We start from the raw sequence: 25784 nt of genomic DNA, 5'->3' as shown, positions 1-25784 counted from the left end.
CTCTTCAGACGTGAACGTATAGACCGAAAAGCTCACAAAAGGTAACGCTAACACCGCCTGTGAGGTGGCAGAATTGCGGGGAACAAGGGGGCTGCGTTTTGGAGCCCGTGAAACGCTTTGCGAAACACGGAAGAGAAAAGCCAGTCCCTGTATTGACCTGGGCGTTACAAAAGAGACTCCGCAGGAATACTCCAGACTATTGTGAGCCTCAAGAAGAGTACTGGGATTTTTAATTGTCTATTTATATAATGAGTTCTGTCCCTAACCCGCCAGTTACAGCATGCCCGGGGTCTCCTTCTGCGTAACGAACAGAGCGGCGGCCAAGCGCCTGCGCCTGCGCGGTGTCCATCTTGTCCTATCGCACGACCCTGACCCAAAGAGACCGACGCGAGGCCCGGAGAACAGCCGCTACTTCACACGTGTCGCTGCTCAACTGTACCTCAAATCACCCACACGAGAACCGGCAGCCGTCTCTCGCGATAAGTCCCTGTCTTCTCGCGCTCTCTTCACCAATCGGAGTACTCTTCATCATCACAGAGCGGCAATAGTGAGAACGGATGCCGCGACGCTGTTGTCATGGAGATTCAAAGGACGCTACGCTCGCATCGCTATGCTCTGTGGGTCTTGTAGTTTATAGTTTTGCTCCTGCTTACGGTGCTCCTTACCCGGTAGAACTTCATTTCCCAAAATTCCCTACGGCAAGGGCCTGAGGGAGTGAATGTTACCGAGGAACAGCGCAGACTGTGCAGGTCTTTGGCTTTGTCGATGGCGGTTATGCCACCTCGGCCTGGGCTGTACCGTTGGCGGCGTCTCACCCAGCCTCCTTCGAGAGAAAAGGTAGGAGCCTTGATTTCTCTTCCCACCTTCAGTCAGTATTTCTTTTATTTAGTACGTTTTTATCCCGCACTTTCTTTAAGAAACTCGGAACCATGTGCATTCGTTTTCTCTCCTTCATTTTATCCTCCCAACAATCCTGTGAGGTAGGTTAAGGTGAAAGAGATTGACTAGCCCAAGGTTATCTTGCACGCTTTCATGGCAGAGGGGGGATTTGAACCTGGGTCTCTCAGATCCGGCTGACACCCTAACCGCTACACCATCAGTGCCACCCTGTTGGGATCCTCACTGATCCAACGCAAGCAGCGCCTTTTTGCTCTTCAGCCCCTGAGTGGAGGAGTCAATATGTGTAATGGATCGAGAGCTGAGGAGACCTAGGTTCAAAGCTGACTCATCCTTGCAGCTCATTATGCAATCTGGCAACAGTCACACTCTATCAGCCCGACCTACCTCACAGGGTTGTTGTTGGGACAGAACGGTCGAGAAGAAAGCCATTGCTATGAACGCTTTGGAGGAAGGTCTGGATAAAAATTAGATCCCATTGCAGGGTTGCTGGTCACCAAAAGGGAACCCAGAAGAAAGGGACTTTTTCAGTTGCTTTAGTTATGGGACCTCAACACAAATGTTTTTGGCAACATTTCATTCAGCTTCCATTGCAAGAGGGGGTGGGAGTACTGCCAACTTGGTGCTGCCTTGGGACTTGCAAGGATGTCCAATCTTGTATTTTCACAAAGGCCCTTTACTTTTATTTTAATATGAACATTAAAGGAAATAGTGTGTACTGTATAAAGACAATACTGAATGTTGCATTTATGTATATTACTGTATGTTACATGAGATCCAGTGTAGTATAGTGGCTAGAGTGTCTGACTAGGATTCAGGAGACCCCAGATTCAAATTCCTGCTCTGCCCTGGAAGCTTGCTGGATGACCTTGGGCCAACCACACTCTCTCAGCCTAAGTTGCCTCAAAGGCTTGCTGTGAGGATTAGAATGGTGTAAGCTACTTTTGATCCCCATTGGGGAGGAAAAGGGTGTAAATGAAGTAAACAAATAAATCAATAAATATATGTAATTTATTTTCAGCCAAAATTTCATGCTGACAGTGTGGAGCATTGGATTAAGGTAAGAGGAAATACAGTGTATGTAGCTTGTCTGTGCTCCTATTATTATAGTATAAATTACAAGTGGGGCCCCTTGAGAACCATTCTGGGCTTCCCCTACATTTCTAAGATGTGTCTATGGTAAGGGCAAGGAAGTTGCATGGAGGGGAAATCTCATCACCCCTGGCTTTTCTTGCTCCTGTCTCATCCACCTCTTATCCCTCATTTTTACCCATTTCCTGTTCCCACTCCCTGTTCTTTGTCACTTTTAACTCTTCTTCTCCCATACCTTCTGTCAATCTTCCCCTCTTAACTCCCCTCTTTTTCTATGTCTCTCTTATCCCCTTCTCCCCCTTGCTCTGTCACTTTATTCCTATCCCCAACCTAATCTCTGTATGACATTTCTCATTATCCCCTACCCCTTGTGTCTTCCTCCAAATCCCCTACACTTATCTTTCCCCCTCCATCACTTTCCCTTTCCCAACCCTGACTGTTTTCCTGACCTTTAGGCAGTGAAGCAAGGGGAGAGGAGATACCTGCTCCCAGCCTCCCATATGCTGCTTCATTGACTGGTCACTGGAGGAGGTGGCAGGAGCTTGGCTAACTGCCATCTTTTGATTTAGCCATCAGCTGGTATGGGCCCTGCTCTTCTGGTGGTGCAGTGGCATGTAACTTTCAGTGGGCCTGTCCTGTTGCCCACCAGAGGTTTGCACGTACGCAGACATGAAGTGTTTTTTGGGGGGGGGGGTTAAAACCCCTACTGTGGTTTTTTTCAGGTTCCAGATTTTTATGCCACCCGGGTGGGGTCCCCAAGGTTATTGAAGCATCTGGTTTCTGATCTAATGGCCCCAATCTACAGATTTAAGTATCCATGGAGGGAGGGTGCATTTGGCTATTCATATACAAGATATTAAATTTATTACGTTTTTCTTTCTTAGAAGGTGGAACAAGCCTCTGAATTTGCTGTTTCTGAGGCTTTTTCCTTAAAGAAGAAACTTTATTCTCAAAGGCTTTGTGGTCCAGTGCTGGATTTGGAGACAGAAGAGCAGCTGCAAGATCATGATGAGGCATATGAGGAAGGTATTTTCTAACTAAATGCAACTCTATTGTTTGCAGCTACTCAAGGATGCCTTCTGTCTGTATTCATGGCTTGTGTTCCAGAGAATTTTATTTGGTCAATGCAAAGGCTGGTGCATGATCATAGGATTTTAGATATTCTTTTTTCTTGGAAAAGGAGACCTCTCTTCCCACTGTTGCGCTGCAAACTGTTTTTTCAGAATTCTTGCTCCCAAGTATGCTGGGGATTGGCTACCTGTGGACATCAGTGGTATCTAGTAATGGTAAAAGGGATAATTGTGTCAACATAGCAGGACAATTCTATAAGTTATGCTGAAGTTTGCAGATGACAAAATAACTTTCAGCAATATAAACTAAACAACAACAGCAATATAAAGAGTTGCAACCAAAATTATTGTTAAAATGTTATAAATAATCAGTGAATTATTTCGGTTATATCCTATTTTTATTTACCAATTTAATACCTTTCTATTTCTCTTAGGCATAAGGAAGGTTATAATAATGTAAACAAAACTAACAAATAAGGATAAAAAATCATACCAACTTTAAAGTGAATATTATACAACTCAAAGAGACTTGCTTCAAAATGTCTGTTTATTTTCTGCTTAGTTAGGTTTCACAATAGAGTTCTTTTTCTTGCCAGCTTGTTTCATGATACTCTTCTTTTTCATTGTGATTATTATTATCATTGTTTATTTATACCATGCAGTTTTTTCCAAAGGGCACCCAAAGTGGTTAACATCATTCTCTTCCATTTTGTTCTCTATGAGGCAGATTCTTTATACAGGAAAGAGCAAGATGTGCCCCTGCCATATTTTGGTTCTGTCCTACTTGTGTATACTTTCCAAAATTTAAAAAACATTTTGGAAACTTGAATGCCTTTGTCATTCTTCCCTTCTTCTTTTTATCCTCAAAGCAACATCCCTGTGTGGTAGGTTGAGAAAGAGTAATTGACTGAGAGAGAGAGAGGGAGAGAGAGAGAGAGACTCATCTTAACCCAGCAGAATGGGAATTCAAATCTGAGTCTTCCAAATCCTGGTTCAGTACTCTAATCACTACACCCCACAGGGGCTCCGTGTTCAGACTTAGTTTGCAACTTTAGCTTTTATTACTGTTTCTAATTTTTGTAATGCTGTTGACCATTTTTGTCAATATAGCTCAAGAACTTCTTAGTGACTGGATGAATTCAAAATTGAAACTGGAACTGGCAACTGATCAAGAAGATGCAGCTGAAAATCCTGCTGCTTGCTTTGTTCCTCCCCAGGAACCCCCAGCAGGCATTCAGAAGTATGAAAAGTTTGATGGTGAGAGGATAACTTGATTTCAGATGTAGATGTACAAGTTGATCCTATGCACGTTTGATCAGAATAGGGTTGCCAATCTTCAGGTGAAGATCTCCCAGAATTACAACTGATTTCCAGATGACAAAGATCAGTTCTCCTAGAGAAAAATAGTTGCTTTGAATGGGGGATTTTATGACATTATACTCCTTTGAGATCCCTCCACTGTATTTATATAGTGGTAGTATAAGTTTTTAAATGAATGATACGCATTATTTATATTTTTAATGGTTACTGTTGATAAATTGTGTAGTGTGTTTTAAGTTGTTGTGATCTGCCCTGAGCCCACCTGTTTGAGGAGGGTTGACTGTAAATTTAAGAAAATAAATAAATAAATAAAATAACATCCCACTCTCTCCGCCCCCAAAATCTCCAGGAATTTCCCAACCTGAAGCTAGCAACCCTAAATCAGAAGTAATTTCCACTGAATCCAATGGGACTTACTGTCTAAATACAATGATATTCAGTGGTTCAAGAGCCACAAGAGGCTTTGGACATGCCACTGGTAGCTCTTCTGTGCATGCTCCCAACATAGTACCCACCCCCTTTCTAGGAAAGTGAGAAAGGGCTTGTGGTTGGCATGTAGTTCCCAACTTGAAACAGCTGCTGCCACATGGACTGGAGGATGAGTAAGCTACAAGCTGCAGATTTTATGTCAGGGATAGAAGTAAAGGAGCTATCCTTTCCAACAGCCCTCCACTCTTCTCCACAGCTTCTGTACACTCATGCCTATGCAAATGAATCGTTGCTTCCTAAACTGACTTTTAAAAAAGATTTTATTAGTTTTCGAGTAATGTTTGTGGTCTAAGCTACACTGGGTATGGGGGCGTTTATTTTGCATATTTGGACATAGTGTTTACAAAAGTGGTATGATTGTCAGGTAAAATGTTATTCTCAAAATTGTTCAGAATATTGGCCAGCAAATATTTTCAACATTTGTGAATAGTGTCAAAATGTCCCATTCCCCTCCCTCCCAGAACTCCTGGACCTATTTACAGCACATCTTATTCTTGGCTGCTTCTATGGTACCTATTTCTTTCCTTAACTTCCTCTTCTTTTTCTGGGATCGTGGTCCTAACTAGTCAACTGACATATTATGAACATGATGACCTCACAGCTCCACATAACCAATCAGATTTGACTATACTGCAATACCAGGATGCCAGTTTAGAATGGGGGCAGCCCTTCCCCATTTCTCCAACCCCTTAAGTTTTGTTAGCAGGTGCTTTTTGCTGGAGGGAGGCAAAAATGTTTTTAAGATGTGACTCTTCATTTTGGATGTGCTCTAGTTCTGTATGCTTTCCAAATTTCAACAGAATAATACATTTTAAAAAGTGCTGCTAACTCAAGGAGCAGAATTATTTAAGAGCAGATATCATAGAGAATTAGGCTGCTCAAAAGAGTAATAACAATTTCTCCATTCACCATTTTGCCTCAGGAGATTTTAAATTGTGCTATGCAGTTGTTTTGATGGTATGAGTGGAGAGGACTATCTCTTGAATGGTCCACTCATAACATTTGAGAGAGAAATCACAGGGAATGTGTGAGTTTTTTGTCTTGTAAATAATTCAAGACTCTTTCATTTTTCTAGGATTTCTGACCACAGCCTTTTAAGAGTTTTATTGCTGTAGTTTGTATCATGTATTCTAGATTTGTATGACTATTTGGAACAAGAAATAGAAAGTACTACTGCACAAGACTTTTTGCAGCATCTACTGCTAAGTGAAGTTGTGGACAGTGGAATATTGAAAGACCTTAGAACTGAAGATCTCAAGGAGAAGAGGAAGACCAGGGACCCCAGAATTGCCATGGAGCTACGGCATAAACAGGTGGAGTGAAGGAAGCTTATTTGCCACAAATGTGTCCAAGGAACTCAGTTCATGCAATACATTTCTCCATGCAATCCTGAGCCTGATTATTGTCAGGAAAGATCTCATGGAGAAAGGTAACAATTTGCAATATAACACACCCCTGAAGTCTACTACTTTCATATTATTTTGTTTCTGAGGGACCTCCAGTTATGTAAAACATTGAGTTATGATCTCTGCATTTGTTTTTGCTTTTCAGGTGAAAGAAAATCACCTGAGGCGCCAGAAGGCACTAGAGCTTGTGAAACAAGAGAAGGCCCTGAAAAAATCTGCCATGTCAGAGGCCCAGAAGGTACTCCAGGAGGAGAACAAGAAAAAATTCTTGAAAGCCAGGAAGGAAGAAGAGGAAATCCAAAAGCAGATGGTAAAATTGCGGAAGGAGATTATAGAGAAAAGACTCCTCATGGAAGAAGCACGGAAAATGTAAGCTTTGGAGAATGAAAACATAGAAGTCAAGCAAATTTTGGTATCTTCTTCCAAGACACTGTGCAGCATAAGTTCAATTTTTTAAAATTTGTGAGTTTATTTAAAATGTTTCTGTGCTGCTTCCCCACTAAGTTTCTTGAGAATATTAACATCAGTAGTCAAGACTGAAAAAAAAATTAATAAAATCCACAAACAGTAACAAAATTTGTAACAACTAAAGAGTTCAAATATAAGCAGTAGCGCTACCACATTAAAATATCAATGATAGCAGGAAAAATAGCTAAAAAAGATATATGTGCTTCTCTAAAAGCTATCAGTGGAAGTCACAACAGGTAAGAAAGCAACCAACAAATGCCTCAGAAAACACTTCCAAAGATTAGGCCCCAGGCTACTTCTATCAGGGAGGGAGTTCTGCAAGTGAGACACTGCTCTGTCTCCTCTGGCCATCCTATCACAGCTGCTAATGGAGGCTCACAGAACAGGACTTCTGATTAAAATTTCAATGAATTAGCCTTGCAGTTCCATTTTACACCAGCTAAAAGTTTCTGAATTGTCTTCAAGACAGTGCCATATAAAGTGCATTGCAATAATGTATTAGGGATAGGATAATGTCAGATTTCACTTTTCCAGAAAGGGAAGCATTTGGAGAACCAGTCCCCGTTAGTTAAAGCCAGTATGCTACAAATGAGATCTGAACATCCTTCTGAAGTTTCAAATCTAATAGTACCTTGAAGCCGTTAACTGGTTTTTTATGAGGAGTGCAGCCCTATCCAGGACAAGCTGAGGACACATTTCCTAGTTATTGAACAGCATCACTGTAGCCATTTGGCCCTCATCCAGGCCATTACTGCTTCCTGACATCTGTTTAGGATGCTCATTGTCTCAACCAAATTTGTTGGGGGGGGGGCGTGATTATTGGACATCATTGTATATCGATTACATTTTAACATCTCTAGAGGATCTCTCCCAAAGGGTATTGGTCCACTGAGAATAATGCTGGTAAAGATGCAGTGGAGGGAGTAAATTGCCAATTTATATCTTGGCAGTGAGCTCAAAGGCTTAACCACCTTATAGTCCTGAAGTTGAGATCACATAGTTTATCTATTTTTCAATATAGAATTTGGAAACTGATGCACTGTGTGATGAGATGAATGTCATGATGCTCTCTTTTTCTACCAGTTTCCTCTCATGGATTGTTTCTTTTTCAGGGAAAGAAAAAGACACAAATTAAAAAAACTTCAGAGTCTGGTACAAGTTGGCTTACCTTCTACTTTGCCAACCCTCATAGACAGTGAAAAAGAAAGACAAAAGAAGGAGAAAGAAACCAAACTGCAGGAGGTGCTGAGCAAGATTGACATTGCAAATCATAAGGTCAGCATTCATGGTCTCTGTTCATTTGACCCCTTTGAGCCAGATAGTTCTTTTCTCCTGGGGTCTTGGGCAACTTTCAGTAAACCAAGAAAATTCTTAGCCCAACAAAGGATCATTTTTGAGATTGCTGGGTATTCTTTAAGGGAAGAGGCAAGAGTATTGAGTGTAGCAAGCAGAACTTTCTTATGTTTATCAGTGGAGTGATAGGAGCTGGGGTTTATCTAGTAGGTCATAGCGCATAGTGTTACCTTAAATGGGGGGGGTCTCCTTGTGAGTTGGGGGAATTAATCTACAAGGAGAACCGGGGGAATTAATCTACAAGGAGAACCAGCAAAAGGGGGCTAACTAGCAGGCTCTCCAATGTATATCAGGATCATTCCCTTAGAGAACTCTCTAAAAGAAACCAGGCAGGTGTTCAACAGGAATGGTTTGATTAAAGTGGCAGCAAAAGCAAACACACATAAAATCACACTGCATGCACACAGAGCTAACTAGAAAATAGGGAGGAAAATAGGGAGGACATACCAGTCTAGAAGATAGATGTCTGTAGAGAGTAGCAGCTGAGCGACCAGTGCTTCGCGGCAAGAGGAAGGAAGCTCAGACATGAGCCTGAGAGTGTGCATAGGATCCCAGGACAAACACATTGAGCACATGGCAGGGCAATCCAATTAGACTGCAAAACGTATCCTGGGACAAAACTGACGTCTCTGCCCCCAAAACAATGGCTTATTGGTTGTCTCCAGGGGTGAGACAATAAAATGGGCTTGATTAAACCTTCCTTGATGTTACTAAAGGTAAGAAAAGTTGATTGATGACCCACGATTAGCAGAAAAGAAGAGTTACCAGGTCCCTGATTAACTCTAATTAGGAAGGAGGAAGGTCGGCAGGGTGTGGGTGAGATTAACTCAGGAACTCCACATCTATGCTCATCTCGGGGGTGTGGGCCTGCTAGCCAATCCTCATGATTCACATTTCAGTAATTTTCTATCTCTCACTGGAGTAGGGAATTGTTTTGCTTAGTGAGACAACTTGCCATGTGCTTGAAGCACATTGGAAACAGGCTTATGATATGTCCATATTCATAAGCTGTTCTTTAATAGTGTGAGGGTATGGCTTGATTGCTAACTATAGTCACATTGACTGTGCACACATGGCTCTCTTTATTTTAAATATTTCAGCTGTATCTTTCAACTGCCTCAAAGGTAGTTTACAGACAGGTATATGGTTAGAAATTAACTGAGCCCCTCTGTCTTAAATGCTTCTTGCCAGAAGGGCCCTTGTTCTCTCTTCCTCTCCTTCTGAAGGTTGGCTTGGTTTCTAGTCCTTTATACACAAGAGTAAGAGAAAGAAAAAGGTGCAAGTTTTGTAACTGTTTGGCAATGTTAGCTGTCTGTGTATGTTTAAACTAGAACAGAAAGTGGGAGAATGTATAATAAACTAAATTGCTATGGGGAAAACACAGCTGTTCCACTTTAACTGGATTTGTCTCTACTGAAGGTAACAGAATGGCTTTTATAAACTTTCTCCCTGTAGTGCCTGCAAAGGTATTTCTCTGCATGGTATAAGCTTATTCTGGATCTCAAGATTAAGGTGGGGAAAGCACGGGCCCTTGCTGACTGGAACTGCCAGCTGAAGGCCTTGCGAGCCTGGAGAAACTACACATGGTCTCAGAAGCTGGAGCTGGAGACTCAGAAAATGGAGAGCCAGCTACGGGATCAAAACAGGTAGCAGCATTCAGCACATACCCCCCACCCCTATCTCGGGAAATCACTAGGGCACAGAATGAATGTAGTACTGTTTGGGGGCTTTTTATCATCCTTAGGTTTTTGTTCTTGAAATGAAAAGATAAAATGATATCCCTAGTTTAAAACAAAAGATAGAGAGGCATGGTAGGGTATGCCTTCACAATATTCTGTTCAAATAAAATATTTAAAAACTGTAAAGATGCTACTTTCATGTAAAACAAATCCACAATGGACAATAGTATATAAACTTTTGTAGCCATTTTATGTACATTTTGTGTACACAAAACACATCAAAGTTTCTACTAGTTTTCCGTGTCTCCTTCTTTACCCTTGTGCCATAAACAGAACTATGAGTCTATGTGCCCTCCTTGCTGCAACGTCCTGTTGCCAGTTGTGCAGAAAAGGTTGGGCAAGTGGCTTGCCTTCAGTTGCCTCCACCAGGCTTAATGTCTCAGTTAGGAAATAAACTGCTAGGGTTCTTAACACCAGCAACTAGGGTGGACAGTAGCAAGGGTTCTCATCCACCTTTTGATTCCGGGCCCATTTTAAAAAATTGTTTTTGAATCATTCCTTAACTTTCATTGGGTGATTTTTGTCTTTTAAAAGGTGCACTAGTTCAGAAAAAAATCAGGAACTCTCCGAAAATTCATTTTCAAATTCCAAGATAAATCCTAATGAGGGGCTGATGGTCAACATCATTGGTCATTTTTATGTTGGTTTTCCAGGAAAAAACAGTTGGCAATCGAGTTTAATCGGAGATGCATTTTACACCATTATTTTTCTGAATGGCAATGCTGGAGCCGAACAGAAATTGAAAAGAGAGAGCTGCAGCTGAAAGAAGAGGAAACAAGGAGAAAAATGGCAAAACTCCTGGAGCTAGTGGCCCGGGAGAAGAATCCTACCAGTGGCATGTGGAATGCCGGAGAGACCAAAGACACTCAGGCTCAATCTATGAATAATGGAGAGGTACATTTTATTTTTGTCTGGTTTTACCACCTGCTTTTTTTTTTTTTACCTAGAAGTTGATCATCATTCCAAAGCATGGACCTAGCAAAAGTTGGTCGCTGGCCCTGGGCCAAATCGCCCCCACCCCTGCCAACACCAGGTGATGCCTTCTGCCCCTGGCCTCCCCATCCCAGCAGAAGGGGGATATATATAGCTAAGCAGTATCAGTGGTGGTGAGGCTTTGCTGCAGACCCTTTTGTTGGGTGAGGACTTTGGCCTGCTACTCCCGACTCTCTTCTCAAACAGGCTGTCTTGCAAAACTAGTGCTTCCCAGGGATGTAAAATACAAAATAGTGAATGAAGTGTTTTACAAAGAGCCAGTTCTATTCACATCAGAGTCAAGAAGATTCTGTATTTTAATAAATATCCCATACCGAGTTTCATTTGTGGTAGAATTTCAAGGACAAAGTAACAAGTGAACCATCCGAAAGCACAGACTGCTGCCCTTCCCCAAGAAAATACTGTTTTCCCTGTTGGGAAGCAATTATAGCCTTTGCAATGCAAAGAAATTGAGTGCAATGTAAAGGGCTTTTGTACCCCAGTATGACTTGTGAGGTAAGAAAATCCAAGCTTTGAGAGCAGTTGTAGTGTAGCTGGAAAAACTTGAAAAAATCATGAAACAAAAAATGTATATGCCTTGTGCAATTGCTTACTTTATGGCCCGTCTTCTTTCTGATTATAGACTTTCCATCCCTGAGGAGGCCAAGAGGTGGGACAACGTAGAATGCCTAAATATGTCATGAAAGAATAGGAAACAAATATAATGGTTTTCCTCAGGGGCTGTCGAGATGTGACTTGGGTGCAGTCATGTTAACTTATTAAAAGAGCTTCATAAACAAAGATGCTTCTTTAATGAGAATGGAGACCACCTTGATGTCAATAATCGGCATAAGGCTTCTCTTCTTCCAGGTGGCTGAAATACTCCTTTTAGAAAAGGAGCCCCCAGCTGCAGAAGTGGAAAGAGAAAAGGCTTGCTCTCCAGAGACTGGGAAGAAAGGTAATATTCCTCCACCAAAGCCCAGATGGGCATGGCAGGTCACCCGGAAGCATGCTGCTTTGAATACACAGGACCAGTTAATGTTTGATGGCCTAAGAAGAAGTTCTAGACAACATCTTGGTACATCAAATCCAAAAGTGATACCTGGCTGGTTGGACCCTTTTGAGCACCGTCATGCCTTCCAGCAGCAGCTAATTAACGAACAGAGACAGCAACTTCAAGAACAGCGAGAGCTGATACTTGAACTTCAGGGGAACCAGAATCTAAAGACAGCCCAAGAGGAGGCTGAGCAGGCCACGGCCACTTCTAAGGCACTTGGCGATCTTGCTCCAAAAATGAGAGAAACAAATCAGCTGAGAGAGAATCAGTCAGATGACAAGAATACAGAACGTTTAAGGTACAGTACTCTGTCACAGAAAAGTCCAGTAGTCTGATGATAGCGTAATGTCAGGTTGAGAAAACAGCCCCAAAGGTGCACCATGATGTATCTTAACATAACAGGTGCCTCATTGGATGATGGATTTTACTGAGAATAAACACAGCCAAGTGTGGTACAAATGGTTCATTCTTTATTCTTTTTGCATTGTTTGAATATTTTGCTATGTCTTAGATTGCTGCTAGTATAGTATTATAATACCATAATAATTCATAGTATGATAATATAAGTAATAATTATATACTTACAAGTAGCGGATATCTTCCAGAGGTCTTGTATATTGTACAAATGTAGGAGTAGTCAGCCAGCACTATATATGCTGCTACTGTGTAATGCCACTCAATAAAATGTCTTTGGGAAAGGGGCATTCTTCTCCCTCCACTCCCATTTCAAACCATGTGCAGTTTGTATCTTTGGCTAGTTCATTGCTTCTGCACACTGAGTAGCTGCAGTTGAAGATTACACAATTATTTAATTGTAAAAGTATGTGTTCCAAAGACAGTCTCCTTGATTTAAAAAAAGTGTGCGTGTGCAACTGCCTATGATGGTAATGTTGCTATAGTTATTCACAAAAGATACTGTGAAAATCCCACTTGGTCTGTATTGTAAGGACGTCTTTGAATCTTGTTGAACTTTGCTTCCCTATTAATAGGGAACTTTGCTTCCCTATTAAACTGTCTTCCTGCTCCCATTCCCAAATCTGATATGGTAATACTTCTGCATAAAAGTAGGGGAAAGCACCATATTCGGTGCAAAATTTAGTTTCCTGATGGAAAAAAAGTCCGTCCATTAAGGCTGCAATGGCTGTTTTTGAAAAAAGGATTAGAGAGGTCTGTATAAGCTTACATGCTCCAATATAACTTGCAAAAGCAGAATAAATAATACAATATAAGCAAAAATATACAAATTCTAATCAATTGCGAAAATGTAATTTTCTTGGCACAGAACTGTTTTGGTGCAGAGTTCTGATTTCTGGCATTTTTAAAAATTATAGGCTATATAATACCTTGGTTTCATTTAGAGATAAGGCTTAGAAGGAAACATAAATGAAATAAACTAAGAGTTGTGTACTCCCTGTCATAAAGGTGATAGGAAGAGATGTTTCCCCCCTCCTAATTGTTTAAGGTAGAATCCGTGGTTCTTCCTATCCTCATTATATCCTCACAACAGCCCTTTGAGGTAGATTAGGCTGAGAGAGTACCCTAAAACTAGTTAATTTTGTCTCAATAAACAAGGTTGGATTTGATCCTAGTGATGATAAATGGATTCACTTAGACTCCTTCTTACTGAAATAGAGAACTGCTGTTAATGCTATTTGGTATTTTTTGGAATCTGTTCTGTACTTGAAAAGAGCTTGAGTGAGCAGTCCATAATAACTTCTAGTTTTTCTTCTTTATCATCGGTCTTTTTCCCCCTCTGTCTTTTTCTTTCAGGTCAGAAAATCACCAACTGGCTGTTAAAAACAGGAAGAATCTGAAGGTGCTATCCTCTGCCCATCCTTTACTCAAAGGTTTGCGGCTTTTGGGATCTACATTCAGATATAATTCAGAGTTGATTCATTTGCAGTGAACACAGAAATATGTGCTGATTATTTGGATGATCTTGTTTAGAGATCACATTCTAAAATTCCGTGGGGGTATAGCCATCTTTGATGGTTACTCTGTGAATGGTTAAACTGAGCAACAGGATGATGTGCTCTTTACAGCGAGCATCCATTAATTCTCTCGGTGCCACTTTTTTTTTTACTAGCTTGAGTTTTTGAACCATGAAGAGCATGTTACAATACTATAATGTGAATATTACAATCATATGTAACTGTGGATTGATTTGCTAATAATCATAGCTGACAAAAGACTTTTCTGCTACCTCAGCTCACCTGTTTATCCAGCAATAAAGAGCATCCAGGAGTACCCCCAAACTCTTTTATTTGTTACCCCATCTAGAATAGGTTGAGCATCATTTTCTGCATCAGCTTTTATTGCTGAACCACAGTACTTCAATTTTCTCTGGATTAAGTTTCCATTTATTCACCCCATTCAGTCCTTCTCTACCTCCAGTCACTGATTTAGAACTTCCACTGCCTCCCTAGAATGAGAGTGTGAGAACTGTATATTGATAGCACTGAGTCTTGAATCTCTCTGAGGTGTTTCATTTGGATGTTAAATAACATTGGATTCAAAATGAAACTTTGTCATACCCCGTGGTGAAAGTAGAGCACTGAGAATGTTAACTAATGAAAAATTACATAGATTTCCTGTTTTAGTTAAACTAGTCTTCAGGGATCATTTCATAGAAAAAGAGCTACAGGAACTCATTAGCATAAATCATTAGCATGGGCCACACCCCTTGATCGGGCCGAAATGACCGGGATTTGACTGTTGCCAGACGGGGGAGTGTTCCCCCACTTGGCAGTGGCCCGATCAGGGGCGTCCCAATCCAGGCCGAAATGGGCCCAAAAGGACCCCAAAAGGGAATTTTGGGCACGTTTTGGCCTGGATTGGGCCCAAAATGGCCCAGATTGGGTTGGTGCCAGGCAGGGGAGGGGTCCCCTGCCAGACACTGACCCAGTCCTGGTGGTTTTGGCCCTGACCCCGGCTGAAACAGGCCCCAAATGGCCAAAAATGGCCATTCGGGGCCCAGATCAGGGCCAAAATAGCCTAGACTTGGTAGGTGCCAGGCAAGGGAGGATTCCCCCGCCTGGCACTGACACGATCCCGGACATTCTGGGCCCGATCCCTTTGGAAATGGGTCCAAAATGGCCCAGCACTGACATGAACCTGGCTGTTTCTGCCCAGATCCTAGCAGAAAATGGCCCAAAATAGCCATTTTGGGCCCATTTCGGCCCGGATCGGGGCCTAAACAGCCGGGACTGGATTGGTGCCAGACCTGATCCGGGCTGTTTTGGCCCCAATCTGGGCCGAAACAGCCAGGATTGGGTTGATGGTGGGCAGGGGAGGGTTCCCCCGCCTGGCACCAAGCCAATCTGGGCCATTTCGGCCCCGATCCAGGCCGTTTCAGCCCCAATCGAGGCTGAAACGGCCCAAAATGGCCAAAGGTCAGGTGGGCGGGGCCACTTGATGGGGGAACTGCCAGAACTGTGTTCCGGTGCATTCCCCCTCGAAATGAGCCCTGCTAGTCTTGATGACAATATACCTTTCGTATCTGTTGTACCAGAAAGCCTCACCAAAAGACAGGCAATCTGAGAAGGAAAGGTATACAAACTGAAGACTGTTGGAACGGATGAACAAGAGGAGATTTAATTGTGCCTGCCACCAACCTTAATATACATTAATGGCTCCAACAACTGTAGTTGCATTAAATGGGAAGTTTGTGAACCATGCTATATTTTCTTAATGTCTGAAGACATCATTTGCTTTTATTCCTTTATTCCTCAATTCTATAGCTATGGAAGAGAGAGCAATTCAAAGAGCAGAACGGAGGAGGGAATTGGAGGCAGCAAAGAAGAAACGTGAAGAGGAGAGGCTGGTAAGTAAAACTGAACTAAGTCCAGTACCCTGATGAATGTCTCAGGGGAGTGTGATTAGAGAAGAAAATCATTATGGCAACCGTGATACAGGTTAAAAAAATAGCTAATCCTCCTGTAAGTAGTGACTATTATTCAGGCAAAAGAGGCTCATGAGCCAGTGTGATGCTTCAGCATGGAGGAAATTAATTTTCTTGTATCTGTACTGCCCTTGGGTGAAGCATAAGTCAACTGGCCTCGAGTATTAACAGTTCAGTCCTATGACTTACTCCAGCCTAAGTCCATTGAAATCATAACATTTCAATTAAGTTTCTCTTGTATAAGTTCAGGCTTTAACCTCTATTTAGGAAAGTGACTAGCCTGCAAATTCTGTTTCTTTGTGAGAAAATTTAAATGTGCTGGGGTTGGCCTAGTTTGTGCTTTAATCTGTTTCAAGGCCCAGATGAAGGCTGAAGAGGAAGAGCGTCAAAGGCAAGAAGCAGCAGAAAAGGAGGCTCAGCTAGAGAAAAGGAGGGAGGAGAGGAGACTGCAAAAAATGGTCAGCAAAATATTGTGTTTGCTTCTATTAGCCAGTTTGAGTATTGGTGAACTCGTCATTCCTGAAAATGTTTAGTGCCCATTTTATAATAACCAGGAGGTGTCAATCTACTCACAGTGTAATGTCGTGTTCAGAGGTGAAAACCATTATCATGATTTGCATTCTCTTGTAAAGAACACACCAGACATTCTCTTTCAGAAATACACTAGCTGGCTGAATGTGAAGTGATAACTGGGTTCCTCGTGTAATGTAAGTGGGCAAGGCTAGCATTGTTGAGGAGAAGGAGGGGTAGGAATAGCCTTACCCACATACTGGTAGAAGGTAGTGCTTACATATGGAGTAGGTATGTGGATCAGATACATGGACCATCTGTGGGAAAACTAATGGACCATTCAAGATCATGCAAGTGGGAGGGACAGTTGTGATGTCACTGGCACTGCCCAGTAGGAGCTCGTTCCACTAGTGTAACCTGTTTCTCCATAGCAAAATATATGCAATTCTAGGGCAAGAATTATTGTTCACCAGCAATTGAAGCTGATGGCTTGAGTGCCAGAAAATAGGTACTGACAATGCATTCTGAGACACCATCATATAGACACATGAGTGTGCCAGGAACAAGAGTATATATACTCTTGATAGCAACTCCTTTATTATGCAAATCAACTGCAACACAAAAAATGTTCTTGGCCAGGGTATGAATTGATCTCGTCTGTTTCCTAAACTGCAGAAAGAACTGGAAAAGCAGAAAAGGCTGGAGAGAGAGCAGCAGCTCCTTTCAAAAGCAAAGGAGCATTATGTTAAGATGCTGCTCAAAAATTGGGGGCTAGAGCCCTGGAAAAGATTGATCGTGCTAACTCAGCAAAATACAATGGTAAGTACCAGAGTAAAGATGAAAGAAATGTTGGGTTCCTGTTCGCCAGCCTCTACTAACTAATCCTTGGTCAGGGGGCTGAGAGTCATAGAACGAAAGTTTTTGCCCATCACATCAAGATTTCTCAGAGTAGCTTCTGCTTAGCTTGACCTGATCAGAGTCCCAACCTTCTTCCTTGACTCACTCGTGCATCCTGGATGTTTAGGCTACAGGAATGCTCTTGGCCTTAGTCTGTTTCGTAGGAGGGATGGGTGGAACAGCAAGAGGGGAACTGAAGAGAAGCAACAGTGTACTATGCAACTTCATTCGTAACACATGCTCCAATTAATGGGAGGCAATGTGTCACATAACACTATTAAGTGTCGTTTGAAAGATTACAGAGTACTTGTTTCAGAGGACTTTTATCTGTAATGTATATGTCATTTAATTCTGTTTTGCATAGTTTAGTGTTTCTAATGCTTTGTTAGGCTGTGCTTTTAGTGTTATCTGTCCTATCTGCCGATGTTGATGGTGGTAGGAGCTATAGCTGCAAGTCTGATAGTGTCGCTGCAGAGTTCTGTGGCTGCAGCCTGACAGCAACTATCCAAATATCTGTGTATCTTTCTGACTCTTATTGACTCTGTGCTCAGGTGGCAGAAAGGCATCGCTGCCTTGAATTGCAGAGAAAGTGTCTGCTTTCCTGGCTTCAGCACACCCAAGAAACTCTTGCTAAGAAAACTGCTCAGGCTGAGGAGGTCTATTCCTGCCTGGTACTGAAAAGATGCTTGAGGAGCTGGATAAAGGTGAGGAAGAGAAAATGTTTGTTTATGAAATAATTTTTAAGTCTGAAACTGCTAGCTCTGCCAAGGACTTCTAATCCTGGCTGTGGGTTAAGGGCCACCTCTGGGGGCAAGCTTGCTTTCCTTACCAGTAGGTGATATGGGTGGGTAAATTGGGTGACTCAGTGCCCAACAACCAGTGTGCCTATGATGATGATACTGGACCACACTTGTTCTTGGACTTTCTGTGTGTGGATCTGGGGAGGAGGGGCTGTGCATTTGGGCATGGGCGACTGAAAACCTGGTGATAGGCCTTACCTTACTGTGGCACCGTGCTTGCAGCATGATGTATGGGACTGTTTCTCCATCTTGCGTGGCACCTGAGAGCCTGAGCAGAGACATGTTCCAACATCTCTATATCCTCAAACTGGGTGCCAAAATTTGAGAAGGATATAGACAAGCTGGGACATATCCAGAGGAGGGCAACGAAGATGGTGAAGGGTTTGGAGACCAAGTCCTATAAGGAAATGTTGAAGGAGCTTGGTATGTTTAGCCTGGAGAGGAGACGACCGAGAGGTGATATGATAACCATCTTCAAGTACTTGAAGGGCTGTCATATAGAGAGGATGGCGTGAAGTTGTATTCCATTGCCCAAGAAGGTCAAACCAGAACCAATGGGTTGAAATTAAGAGTTTTCAGCAAAACATTAGGAAGAACTTTCTGACAGTTATAGCAGTCCATCAGTGGAATAGGTTTCCTCAGGAGGTGGTGGGCTCTCCTTTGGAGGTTTTTAAGCAGAGGCTAGATGGCCATCTGACAGCAATGCTGATCCTATGAACCGAAGCAGATCATGAGAGGGAGGGAAGGGTTACACCAGTAATTAGTTCTCATGGCCCCTTCTTACATGCCCAGGGTAATGCCAATCGCCACTTTTGGGTCAGGAAGCAATTTCTCCCAGGCCAGTTTGGCCAGGGATCCTGGAGCTATTTATCATTTTCTGGGCATGGAGCAGGGGTCACTGGGGGTGTGGGGTAGTTGTGAATTTCTTGCATTGTGCAGGGGGTTGGAATAGATGACCCTGGAGGTCCTGTCCAGCCTTCTGACTCTATGATTCTAAGTATGCAGGTGCTCCAACCTGACTTCCAGTGTGCTTGGATATGTGTGGAACCTGCATTCCTTGCCCTTCCCAGATAACTGAAAGCATCAGGATCACACCATTTTGAAAAAAAGGCAGCCCTGAAATCTGAGACTTTCTGGACGCTGAAGTGTATTCAGTACAGAAGTCTGTGCTGTGTGAAATAATAAAATACACATAATTGTCACCAAAGACATATCATTTTGGCTTTTCTGTCTTTAATTCATTGATTCTTTGGTTTTTTTCTTCTGAATGTAACCTCAAAACTCTCATCTTGGTCCTCTGTTATTTTTGCATATTTCCCCCTCTATGTTGCTGTATGCTTTTGTGAAATTCCTTGGATCTGCTTCCCAGTATAAGGATTATGCGTCTGCTTTGGAAGAAAATGCAAACAAATTCTGTGAGGCTTCACTTAAGAAGACTGCCTTTGGGGTTTGGTTAGATATGTTTAATAAAGAAAAACATGCATTATGGGAGAAACAGAAGATTGCAGACCAATACAATTACAGGTGATTATATAATTTATGTGGGTTTTGCTTGAACTGTTTTTAGCGCAAACGAATGCAAAAAAATTCTTGATGCTGATTTTCCTTAAGTGTTTTGGGATAGGAAATGAACCAGAGGCCTGATGGTGCTCATAAACGCAGTCTGCCAGGTTTTGCAACAACTGGAAGGCCAGATTTGGAGGTGTTTATTAAAAAAAGAAAGTATTAAATTAGGAACTCTGTATTAAGGACAAAAAATAAGAGGCAGATAATAAATTTATAGGCGAAGCAAAGGCAGTAGTTGTCCAGGAAACGGGATGATAGGTGTGGACACCTTCACAAGTGGGCTCGCCTGCCCTAGATGTAGGATTGTGCAATCCTAAACAGTTACTCCAGTCTACGCTCATTTACTTCAGTGGGCTTAGACTAGAGTAACTCTTCTTAGGATTGTACTGTAAATCTGTGTATACACAGGTGCTATTGGAGCAACACTGAGTAAAGGAAGAAACAAGGCTAGAAGGGAAAACCTCATTTCAGTGACTACCCAAGGATTAGGTAAAGAATAAATAATTTAAAAATGCATTTCTGGCATGGCCATAGGTGATAGTCTTGTCTGTAAGTGTGCCAGAGGTGTGCCAGTTCACCTAAGTGTATGTACAGTGTCTAAGGAAAGGGGGGAGAGAAGTGCATACAGAGAAGCAGTGCAGATAAATGGAGTCAGAGGACAGGGCAGCACTGGGGACTTTTGTTTCTCCTACTGATGTTGATGCAAGGATATTTTCTGCAGTCACAACAAACTTTCATAGGAGTTCCACAGTTCGTTAAGAAAGACCGTTTTGTTTAATGCTATTTTGATAACGTCGTCCTTTACCTGACCATAATGAAATTGTTCTGCTATTCCATCATATATGCTTCCGGGATAACACAGTACTGTCCTAGAAAAATTGGTGTTGCAATTACACATCTGTTTTAATTTTTGCATGTGGGGTTTTGCTTACCTCCCCCCCCCCCCCCCGCATATTTGATACAGGAGAATAACATGGATAGCATTCAGGGCCTGGAGGCAGTTCCCAACGTTGATGAAAGAGGAAAGGGAGAGAGAAGAAAGACTACAACAGTTAAGAAAGAGAGTCACTGAAATTCTTCCCGACTTCCTCATATAACAACTGGCGGTCCAGACCCAGAGGGCAGCTCTCAAGTTGGAGGTGAACAGAGTTCATGTGCATCATGTCTTTCTCTGGCTGAGCGCGAATCCCTGGAGATGTTCCGGGAAATGCTAAACCGCTGTGCCTCTCATTGTCTTTCTTCACCGCAGCAACATCTTTGCTTCCCTGGGGAAATGTCATACTGAACTTCTAACAATCAAAACTGCACTAAGGTCAGAATTTCCTTTTCAGCCTATTTGCAACAGTGATCTGCTTCTTATACACAAATGTAAACCTGCTATCACACCTTTGGCACACGTGTGCAGCTGCATGAAACCTCATCCTTGTGATGCTTTTTCACACAGCTGTAGTAAAAGTATGAATGCCACAATACGACACATGGCCAATTATGAAGAAAGATGCACATAGAATATTCACATGTGCTCCTCTGTGTTAGAGGAAGGCCCCAATAGGAAATGACTTCCATGTTGCTGTATGCATAAAGTATAAAGGAAGCTTATGTACAGTGGACTGACATAACATCAGAAAGCTGCAAAAGGTTGCATCTTATTTGTTGTGGCTGCTTCCTTGAGGAATTGCCTGCCTGAAGCTTGAACTTCCCTTTTGGTTGTAGGCCTCTATTTTTCCATCACTCTGGTTTACTCTGGGTTTGAGTGGCTGGATTGGCAATAAAGTTCACGGTTACGGACATACACATTTTGCATAGCCTTTGCACCGTAAGAAATTCAGGGAATACAATTTACTATTTTTTAAATGCTGACAGCTCATTTATCAGGGTTAGTAGCCATTTATTATTATGGGGGAATTTTCCTTAAGTGTAGGAAAAGGTGTACTGTCTGACTGGCACAAGCCTCTGCCTTTCAAAGCTTTGTCCACAGGGTGAGCAAGAGGCAGTGGGAGAGTGCATGGGGCTCCTTAGAGCCTCTGCTGCTCAGAAAAATCTTGGAAATAGGCTAGAATTTTTTCTCCATTTAAATACCACCATCAGCTAAATCTGTGTTGGGAAACCAGCTGAAGAACTTGACTGTAATCTTGGAGGCGACTTATTTTAGCTCCAACTATAATCTATTGATCAAATGCCCTTTTCAGCCCAGTTTTATGCTTTAGGATAAGGAATTTGCAAGAGGGTTTGTAACTATAAATGAGCCTCAGGGACAAGCAGATGATTCAGCATGGGTGGAACCGGTGCCTGCATGAGGCCCTGCAGAGTTAGGTAACACCCAGTAATTGTGTGATTTACAGTATAAGGAGGAGATTCCTGTTCTTGACCTCTAACAGTCTTCTATTAGCATAAAATCCATTAGAATTCACTTTCTAACTTCAATCAGACATTAAACAAATCAAACATTTTACCCATCTTGTCAGTGCCTAGTGACCTTGAAGTAGAATCTTATCCCCTCATGCTACATTATCACCATTGTCTGATGATCTGCCTGCCAGACTGCAGTGACTAGTATTTGGAAAAGAATCAATGTGTGTGTAGAACAGGGTCTGTGGGCTGGCAAGACACTGATGGGCTCTATAGGCCACCTCAGAGATCATGTCATAGTTTTATAAAAGCCTTTGTTCAGATAAAATCACGAGCTCTTAAGAGCCTCTCACTCTGCTCTTAAGCGAGCTTTGTGTTGAGGAACAAGAACTCTGCACTAAACAGCACTTTTCTCAGAAGGAGATCAGGTTTTTTGTTTGCCTTGCAATCATTTGACTCTGATGATATTAGGCTAAGGAATTTGCAGGCCATGGACAAATAAATGCACTTAAAAAAAATAGGTATACAATTACCAACCAATGTCAAAACAACAACTGAACAACAGTTTGACCTTTTGTTTGCTGCTTATCAGTAAACATAGTAACAGTCTTCTGCGTGAAAGCTGAATGCTAGCCTGCATGTCTCACTGCCAGATCATATAACAAGCCTTGGAAAACAAAGGGGTTTGCCAGGTATCCAAGAATATCTTTTCCAACAGATGCTCGGGTATTCTTGACTGTGTCAAAATGGCATCTTGTCCCTGCACTAGTTGGAGATGGAAAGTCTGCCACCCTCCGCCCCACAGTTACACATCACCTTTGTGGCTTTTGGGATTCAGCTACGCCCTTCTTTTCACACAGCTTCAGAGATCTAGTTCTCTGTTTTACATCTGTCAGAGTACAGAATGCAGATACACTCAAAGCTACATAGCTGCTCAAGATTCTTTACTTGCTTTCTTCACCTGCTGTGAGACTTTTTGTTACTTCTTATACTTCTATCTGCAAAAATGTATCCCTACAGCCTCTGTGCCTGCCTCAAGGCACCTTGAGACCTGAAATAATCAAAACAAACTCCTACTATTCAGTCATTTTCATAGGTATCAAAGGGAGAATTTTACCAGATGTGGTTTTTCCTTTATTCAACTGTTAAAAACATCAAAGTGCCTGAAATACTTCTGAATTGGCAGATTTATATGCCATTCGACTTCCAATCCTCTTCTTTTCTGGCATCAGCTCCTACTGTCCGTTTTGCATTAGGACTTCAATTTGCCCTCTCACTTCAACCCTCTCAGGAAACTTCCTTTTTATCTCCTTCCTGACATACTCCTGTCCTTTCAACTTATGAGGTTTTTCCACAGCATCCCCTTTTTCCTATGCTATCCTTTGATGTTAAATAGTTCCACTATTTAACAGTATTTCACTGTTTCACTCCAGAGATGACAGAATACTTGCAGTATCGTTCACTCAGACATATTGCTTGATAGGAACAGTTTAACTTACAAGTATACTGCTTTGTAGCCTTGTATAATTGCCTCAAATCCACACCACACTGTATTTTAAAAGTTTTATTTAACTTAGAATGACACTTCTATAATGCTCCACTTATGAAACAAAGCCACCACACTACTTGATAAAATGCACAGATAAGATGTTTCACAATCAAGTTGCGAGGTACTTGCCAGGCAGAACATTGGGAAAAGTGTACATACAATGGAAGCAATTTTGCTATATTCTACATGTTTCTCTTGTAAATACATTTGAGCTGTTAAGAAGGCAAATGCTCCTTTTTAAAAAGAATCCAAGTCCTCTTTTCCATACAGTTCAGCCTGGAAGTGGCATAAAGGCGTCAAGAAAAAGAATGCCACAAAATAGACTAAAGGAACCATCCATGATTGCACTATCCTGCCCTGCAGAGGCAAAATACATTCATGTAGAGATTAAAAGTCACACATCATGGAATTAAGACACTAGACAGCGAGGCAGTTTGTACTTGCTCTAGAGAAAACATTCCCACAGCAAATTATTTTAAGACACTTGAAAGCAATCTACTTTGAAAGAAAAAAGCACCATTAAAAACATTGAGGTATTTGAAATGCTGTTGGGCCTACGGGGAAGAGTTGTTTTTACATGCTATTTGACAGTGGGAAATCTCAGAGTACAAGTGCATGTCTGGAAAGGGAAGAGGCAGCAGTTTACTGCTCACAACAGGGATTCAGTATGGCGTGAATGTCTCTGGTACTGTACTGAGGACAGAAATTCACCAAGCAGTATAGAAGCATGTATGTGTGTATAGAAAGAATCCTATTATAGCATGTAAAGATTTTCAAATGTTTTAAAATTAGAACATTGGAAACCTAATTGAAGGAAGTGGAGAAATCAAGACACTGCTAGGTTAATTTACCTGTTTTCATCTAGTTCTGTATTCTGCTCTTTTAAACACAAGAGTATGTCACGATGGCCTCTTACTTTCTGTAGGCATGTCCCAAGAGCCAGTTGCTTTTCTAGCAAATACATGTGCCAAAATAAAGGCTGAAGGTATACCCTTCATATGACAAATATATTAAAGGCCTGATTTTCCATAAAAATTAGTATGCGGTGTTACCTTCCACTTACTCACTGTAGTATACAAGATCACTAAAGAAATCTCTACAACCCAAGCAAGCCTATTTGCAACCACACTGAATGGCCTTTTCCATGGTAACCTCTCATTTGAACACTACTTTCTTTTAAGACACTCATGAAGTAATCCTTTCAACTCTGTGGAAAGGTGGAAATATAAAGCAAGTAAGTGACTACTGGCCTTAGATGCATCTGTGGACATTATAGAATTCCTTCAAACAAGAGTTTTTGTCCACAATACACAGCTCTACCCAGCCTATTCCCTGTTCAAAGAGCTCACTGTACTGTATTTAGCAAAGATCCAGCCAGTAGTCAAGAACTCGAGCAGACTTGCACTGTGTTTCAGATGCTGCTGCCTCTACTGCATTTTTTGATCCAGGTCAAGCTGTATAATTCTTAACAGCATAATAAATCCCTGCTACTTGCCAGCTGCACACAGCATTAAGACCACCAGTTTGGTACCCTGACTGCCCTTCTTTCAGGCAATCTTGGTGGTGCCCCTCTAAATCTGTCCCTGTCATATACTTACTACACTCCATCAGCATGAAAACACATTTACATATTTAGTAAATTAATCACCATAATAATTACCATAATCTGTAAATATTTCATTTTCCACTGATCACTAGGGGAAAACTCCTTTGCTCCTAGAAATTCCAGCAAACAAGTACCAAGTGAAGAAAAAATGTTTTTAATCTGAAGAGTGAGAGGGAGAGAGAAGATAGCTGATAACTCCTTTGTTTCCTGGGCTCCAAGGGTACCAGTTCCTCTAATTCTCCATTATCTGCTGCATTACAAATGGCACACACTGCTGTGCTAAAACAATAAATCAGTACAAAATACAGCTTTATTTCAACTTGAAACTTGTGCAATTGTGTGCTTATATTGCTATCAAGGCACAGCTCCAGTCCTCAATGGGACAATTATCTTTTAAAAGGAGAAGAATCTGCTGGGGAGCAAAGGCAAGTTCAAGTCTCCAGTCCTCCATCACTCCCCACCTTTTCAGCCAATGAGAATGTAATGAACTATGTATAGAACATGTCCATACATCTATGGATAACTGAACACTCACATTTCAACAATCTAGATTCCTTAAGTTTCTTATTGTAGACTATTCACTAGGAGGGAAGGACAGAGTAGAACTAAAACAATAGTTTTCCACGACACAATCCCCATTAGCCCTCTACTCAGCCCACTGCACTTAGATCCTATATAAATGGCACTTAAATCTGTTTAAACTTTCCATTGTGCAAATGATTTAGATAACCCCATAACATTTG

The 25784-nt window shown here is 41.8% G+C and overlaps 1 protein-coding gene across 2 annotated transcripts; it reads left to right on the top strand.

The window, feature by feature from the left end:
- Positions 1–757: 757 nt before the first annotated feature.
- On the top strand, positions 758–25698 carry CCDC191 (coiled-coil domain containing 191). Of its 2 annotated transcripts, XM_054973542.1 has the most exons (18): positions 758–837; positions 1919–1957; positions 2874–3015; positions 4170–4316; positions 6003–6181; positions 6420–6643; positions 7855–8017; positions 9551–9741; positions 10488–10728; positions 11677–12161; positions 13634–13710; positions 15604–15686; positions 16121–16222; positions 16950–17093; positions 17723–17875; positions 19341–19495; positions 20502–20676; positions 20787–25698. In XM_054973542.1, the coding sequence occupies exons 1-17, from the start codon at positions 766–768 to the stop codon at positions 20632–20634; spliced, it is 2730 nt and encodes a 909-aa protein (XP_054829517.1). In that variant the 5' UTR covers positions 758–765; the 3' UTR covers positions 20635–20676; positions 20787–25698. The 2 variants fall into 2 exon arrangements, with proteins under 2 accessions (XP_054829517.1, XP_054829516.1); XM_054973541.1 differs by having other exon boundaries at positions 20502–25698.
- The last annotated feature ends 86 nt before the right edge of the window (positions 25699–25784 follow it).

The sequence above is a fragment of the Eublepharis macularius genome, chromosome 3 (genome assembly GCF_028583425.1).
Source record: "Eublepharis macularius isolate TG4126 chromosome 3, MPM_Emac_v1.0, whole genome shotgun sequence".
In the NCBI taxonomy this organism is placed as follows: domain Eukaryota; kingdom Metazoa; phylum Chordata; class Lepidosauria; order Squamata; family Eublepharidae; genus Eublepharis; species Eublepharis macularius.
The sequence above is the reverse complement of the archived record's forward strand: the minus strand, read 5'-3'. Positions and strand labels throughout refer to the sequence as shown.